Genomic DNA, 6,910 nt, shown 5'->3' on the forward strand with positions numbered 1-6,910 from the left:
AAAAAAATACAGTGTCTCACATGACCAGTTGCAGTAAACTGAACTAAATAAATATTATTTACAGGAATGTAAATCTTTTTCATTACATCTTTAAAAACACTGAACATACAAAGACTTCTTTATGAATTTTAACAATTGTACAAAACTCTTATCCATGTCACACATCACAAGTAATCTTGCTGTTTGTTCAGTCCAGTTATTAACAACAAAGGAGAGATGATGACATTAAGTCGCTGGCTCTTGCTACAATATATGAACTTGTGGGGAAGCAGCTTCATTACTGAAGTCACTGTCATCAGCTACAATCGCAGGATTGTCTTGGCTGCATATACATATATAATCTACATAACAAATAGTACAATATTATTTCTAATACTCGGTATACCAGAGGAAATTGAATTGGTAATGTGAAGGAACAAAAAAATATAATATATTGATAGCAAAATAGTAAAATAGAGCTATATTTTACCTTTTTTTTTTTTTTTTACAGAGAACTGAAAACATTATTTGGACATGTTGTAGAAACAAAGAAAGATGATGTGGCAAACAAAATTACATGCAAGAAAAAGGTAAAAACATTAAAACCTAATGTGGGAAACTAATTTTTTTTTTTTTTTTAAGATTTGAACATCTTTAAAACTGGGATATAAAAAGTGTCCAAAGCAGTTTATAAAATCAGTTATAAAATTATTTAGACAGACACTCCAGCAGCCTGTCAATGCATCCGTTCTGCATAAAAGAAACAGAATCAAGTCCACATCAGCCCACCTGTCTGTGCTGTCAGTCACACTCTTCCATCCGCTGAGCACAGACATGCCAGCAGCTTGTCAATGCGTCCTTTTAGCATGAAAAAAAACAGAATCAAGTCCACAAAAGGACTGAGCAAAGAAAAAATCAAAAAGATGTCATGAAAGATGATTGTGGGAACAATCATTAGAAAGTAGTAAAAGAACAACAGAATCAAAATTCCTAGACTTCTACGTTTCTCCTCAGTGGGCACTGAGGTGGCAGCAGGCAGGGCTCTGAAGGTCCGAGCTAAGCAGAACATAAACAGAGGACCAGGGAGGGCGGCATAAATAACTAATTGTCCTAATTCATGTAAGACTGTGGCAAGAGGGACACTGACTATACAAAAAGCCCAGACAAGGACACAGACCAGCACAGAACTCCTCGTTTGTCTGAGGCAGTCCAACAGTGGATATGTGATGTATAAAAACCTGCAACACAAAAAACCCCACAAATTTGTATCATCACAGTGTAGAATAATATGATTCTGACTGTAAGGATGCTTCAAAATACAATATAATGTTCAGAGACATGCAGGTACACACACTAAAAGACGAACAGGTACCTTTCCAGAGCAATGCACATCCTGAAGTACAGACTGGCCATCACACACGAGAGGTGAATAACAGCAGGTATGCTACTGCTTGTTCTTAATATCCAAACAATCATTATGCAGATCTGGATTAGATTGGAGGTGAGGAGGTTTGTGTAATAGATGACAGGGACTGGACTCCTTCGCACCTGAAGGAAATATAAATGAATATTTAAATTAACACGAAATAAATGCAGGAATAAATTTGACATGCCGTTTATGTTTATGCTCTCAGGCAGCGCAAGGAGACTAATTCATAAAACAACTATGAACATTTTTTTCATATTGTAGCAACCTTTGTAAAATCAAAGTGTCTCTTGACTTCCTTGCTTTTCAGACTTTTATCTGATGTCAGAACTTCTCTTTTTTAAACGTTCTTATGGTTCAAACTGCTGGTGTAAGTAAAGCACCAGAGGACAAAATATTCACTCGGGTGATTTCACAGCACTACATATAATTTAAGTGTAAAACATTTAGAAGTGGTATGAACTTAAAATTCTGATTGACTCAGTAATATTGGTGAACTGGTAAATGGAAAAAGTGCATTTTGTTTAAGTCACACCGTACATGTGATGCGTGTGAATGCCGGCATGTGTGTACGCTTCCATGCTTGCTGCGCACAGGGTTTCTCTGTAACAATAACACTGTGAAAAAGTAAATTACTGCACATTTAGAGGAACAGTTTGTCACTAGGATGGTATCTGTACTGCCAAGGTGCAGCTGATGGAGGTTCTTATGGCTCGTTCACTAAAAAGAAGAAAGTTCTTTCTGCTCCCAAGCGGCTCTTCAGAGGTTTTGTTTCTTAAATTAATTTAAAGTCAAATTATTTGAAAGATGAATTATTAAAATACAAAACATTATATGTTTATAGATTATATAGATTATATTAAATGATTATTGTGTGGCTTTTTATACTACATGAAGCAGAGTGCTACAAAAATACATTATAAAGTACAAAAACAAATACCCATTTTACTTTTATAAAGCGTCCAATATCTGATAGTCTGTAAAATATTTTAACTTTTTAAAAGCATTTCCATCTCTGAGACACAAACCAGATCCTTTGTTCCCAGCCGACACATCACTGCAAGGTACCACTGAAACTATACTTATGCACTTGATGTTTGTATCTTACAGAAACCTGAGTTGAACTCTGCTGTCATTTCTTCTTCCCACAAAAAGTGCTTCAAATATATATATTCCCATTTTCAGACCATGAAAATGTACACATAGTTAGGCCCATGAATTAATCCTTAGCAGTGGACATGCATGTAAATGTTATCACAATTTCTGAGAGTCAAGTTTTTTGTCTTTGCTGTGTTGAAACAATGTTGATTGTTTTACTTTAGTAATTAATCAGCACAGTTTTACAGTTAAACGAGCTCTTTGAAACACCGTTTGTAGTTGATGACTTGACTGTTGTTAAAGTCTAAATTTTGGTGAACTGTCATTTTACACATTGACATTTTTTATACTAATAGGCAACTTCTACAGTGGAACGGAACACTCTTTTAAGTCTTTCAGTAAGCAAAGGGTTTTGGTTCAGAATCATACTCTGCTGCTCATTTAAATTATTTGAGGGTTGTGGGCATTTGCTCAACCTGTGAGCTAAATCAGCACTAGTAAGCTTGAACTCGAGTGTAAAGGACTAATTATTTAATTTTAATGATCCATAATTAAGTCATTCACTTCCTTTATTTATGTATTTATTTCACTAACTCTTCAAATTATTCACATAGAAAAAAAAGTTATTTACTTACCACACAACAAATCATCAGTATGGTCAAAGGAAGGCAGACACACGTGTCGATCCACATCATCACTTCAAGAGCATTCCAAAACTCTAGATGCTTTTCTATGATAGGGTTGTGTTGGAATATATGCACTTTTGGTGTGGCATAGAAAGTGATTTAAAAAAGCAGCAGGTTAACATTGTTCTTATGTAGTCATGAAATTACTGATTATGTTGGTAAACAAGCAGCAAAGGCAACTGATAATAACATGGAATAGCCTCAAATGTGCTGGAGAATTAACTTTTAACTTTAATTAAAGTTAAAAATAAAAACAAAAGTTGGCACAGAATAATAAACAGTGGTGGTGAAGGGAGGGATTATGGAATTATAAAAAAACCACACAATTTAAAGTCGATTGCTAACACTTGATTAAAACTCAACTTAATTCAACCTTTTTTGTGAGTGCACATAGAGGTTTACAATTATTTGATTAACCATAAATTTCAATTAAAATAACTTATAACTAATAAAAAAAATCTACTTTGCATTACTGATCTTGATAACTTTACATGCCAATGTTTAAAAATGATTCAGAAATTGCTCATAAAATATCCCTGCACAGCAACAATGAAAACAAAAACACCTCTATGCAGCTTCAAATAGTTTTTATAACCTTCATGATGGCAGGAAATGTTTTTGGACTCTATGACAGGGCCATTCAATTACAGCTTATTGGGTCAGATTCTCAGAGCACGGAATTTAGCTGGACCAGGAATTTTCAGCACTCAGTAAGAGCATGTTGTGATGAACCAACACAAATGTACTGAAAAAAAAGATAATTCAGTTCTGTCAAAGCTATCAGTGCACTAACCATAGCAGTAATACATATGAATACATCTACTGCTGCAGGCTCTGTTTTAAATCAACATGTGTGATTAGGCTGCATGGTTCACATTGCACATTGTGTTGCTATGCAGGCTACAGTTACCCTGACATTCTGTGGGAGAAGTTATTTATATTAATTAGTCAAATAGATCGATGAGGTACAGTTAGTGCATTACCAACACACACATTCACACTACTTAGTAAACTATCTCCAGATGTTCTAATTCAGTCAGTTTCTATGTTTTTATAACTATGCTTCTCTTCAGGTAGAAATAATATGAATATGAATAAAATAAGTGTCGCCCTTACTTGTCTCAGGACTGTTTCCAGCTGCACCGTTGGGTAAAATCTGCAATATGACAAGTTTGTCTTGAACGAGGAAGTTGTGGTAACAAACTTTATAATCTCCACCCCGTACTCACTGATGTTCAAACTCACAGAAGCCCAAACATGAAGCCAGCGAGAGTCAAGATATATTTTAACTTAAATGATCAGTACAACAACTAAGCTGCATCTTTTTTGTTCTCCTGATGATTTTATTTTACTTTACATTCACAAAAGCACATGCATTTTAATCAAGATTGTATTTGTTCACATACTCGTACATATTGTTGAATAGTATCGTTATAGCGGGTTATAGAGGGAGGCAAAAGTAGTCGTATCATTACTACAATCATTGAGTGGATATCAATAAACTGATTAAGGAAGAACAGAATCTGCTGCTCTTTGAAAAGTAAAAAATAAGAAATCCAATAAAATCAAACAAATCAAATACTTGTCACTTCTGGCAGTACTTATTTAAACAACCATACAAATGAATTATGGCTAAAATAAAATCGGTATTTCAGCTTCAAATTCTGAATAATTTATGCAGTTTTTGTGACTCTACTATCTTTGATGTAACACCAAAAAATTTGTCTAATAATTATATTTTTCTTTTATAATGAGCACATAGCTTCTTTTTGATAAAAAAAAACCCAAAACACTTTCCTTTTTATACGAATAATTATTAGAACATCACTTGTGAATTAAAGCTGGAAATACTCCCAAACAAATGCAGCATATACGTATGTTTGGCTTACCTTTATTAAAAACTGCAGTTGGCAGCTGCTTTATGAAATCATATTTGTGACTTTATGAGCTTCTAAGAAGCTTAATCTGTTTCCACCATATTAAAACCCACAGACCTACCAGATCAGAGTAGCTGAAGTGGCAGAAAACACCTTGTTGTAGTAGGAGTTGGTGGGGTTTCTCTGGTGTGGTGTCATGGGGTCTGATTCTGTTTTCAGCACAGGTAGGCGGGGCGGTGTGTCACGGGATGCTGAGACACCGGCGGTACATCAGACGTCATTTGATGGAGTGTTATTTAGGAGCAGCGCGACAGATGTCTGGTGTCGGAGTATTGCCACCTCCCCGAGTGGTAACGTGTCTGTTAATTCTCCGCGGTGTGCATCACGGCCAACCTATGTCTTGGATTTTGTTTGCTTACCTGTTGTCCTCAGCCGGATCCATCACCCGCTTGCCTGTCAGCTGTTCATGAAGCCGCATTTCCGGGATCACTACGGAGATCAATCTCAGCTTTTCTCCCACATCCCAGGAATCCTCGCCCGAGCCTGTACAGCCAGTGTGACTCTCCAACTCTCCCCATATTTATTGCCATTTCTTACCGGTTGTTTGGCATCTTTCCCTAAAGTTTCATTTTCCTTTTTCTCATAGATCCACCCTGCGTGCGCGGGTTACCCCTTTCCCTCCGAATGCGTGTCAGCCCCCTTCCCTGGTTTCCCTCTGTTTATTTATCAGCGTACATATCTCATCCCGTGTAAATAAGTTGGACACTGTAAATAAAGAGCACTTCCTGCATGTTCTGTGCGTCTGTGTGTTTTGCCATAGAGTCCGTTCACTCAGCATAACAGAATACTCCGACCATTCTATGGACTCTGCAGAACGCACAGACCAGGTTCCTAGTGACCAGCTCCAGAGACATGAAAGATCTCTGTCAAATTTGACCCGTCAGTTCCGTGAGTCCGAACAGTGGGCCGGTCGGGTTAATGATACTCTGACGGCCATTCAGGAAACACTGGCTAGACTTGTTCCGCCCTCGACTCCCGGTCCTTCGCCCCCTCCACCCGAACCACCCGCGTCGCGGAGTACATGTTCGACTCGCGACCCCGCTCCCCCGGCACTAGTACCATTCGCGGGGGAGCTGGGCCGTTGTGGGGGTTTTTTGATTCAGGTGTCTTTGCTTTTTCAGCGTTCGTCTAAATTTTAGACGCCTCTAAAATTTCATATTTGATTGGCGCCCTTCGTGATCAAGCCTTAAGTTGGGCCGAATCATGGTAAATGGTAACATTTTTTATTTGGCTCTCCATCCTCTTGAGTCTCTCACATATGTTCAATTTGTCCAAGATTTTAAGTCCGTTTTTCACCACCCTTTGCGCACGGACAAAGCCGCACGACGGTTGTCGGCGCTCCGACAGGGCCACTCCTCCGTAGCGGAGTTCTCCATCAATTTCCATGTTAAGGCAACTAAGACCGGGTGGGGGGATGCCACGTTGCGCGGGGCGTTTGTCTGTGGGCTAAGCGAACATTTGAAGGACGAGCTCGCTACCCGCGACGAACCCGAGAGTTTTGAGGAGTTGGTAAAGTTAGCCATTCGCATCGATAACCGCCTGCGTGAGAGAGAGGGAGAAGGAGCGGGGAGGCCAGGGTCGCACAACCTTAGGGGAAGGCGCCTCGACGCGCATGGTCACTCAACCTTCATTCCCTCCCGCTCCAGTCCAAGCGTGGTTGCCTCCTGGGAATAATACTGAGGAACCGATACAGCTGGGTTGCACAAGACTTACCCCTGAGGAGCGTCAGAGGCGTTTTAAGGGGCGGCTGTGTTTATATTGTGGTCAGTCAGGCCACTTTATAT

General features: G+C 38.7%; 1 protein-coding gene across 1 annotated transcript; it reads right to left on the reverse strand.

Moving 5' to 3' along the window:
• Window positions 1–763: 763 nt before the first annotated feature.
• LOC146375312 (uncharacterized) lies at window positions 764–6,512 on the reverse strand. The gene is made up of 4 exons (XM_084949273.1): window positions 6,383–6,512; window positions 3,139–3,263; window positions 1,352–1,527; window positions 764–1,217 (listed from the first exon to the last, which is right to left on the reverse strand). The coding sequence occupies exons 1-4, from the start codon at window positions 6,510–6,512 to the stop codon at window positions 785–787; spliced, it is 864 nt and encodes a 287-aa protein (XP_084805399.1). The 3' UTR covers window positions 764–784.
• Window positions 6,513–6,910: the final 398 nt, after the last annotated feature.

Source organism: Perissodus microlepis, chromosome 13 (genome assembly GCF_051167445.1).
Source record: "Perissodus microlepis isolate ML-2025 ecotype Zambia chromosome 13, ASM5116744v1, whole genome shotgun sequence".
Classification (NCBI taxonomy): Eukaryota; Metazoa; Chordata; class Actinopteri; order Cichliformes; family Cichlidae; genus Perissodus; species Perissodus microlepis.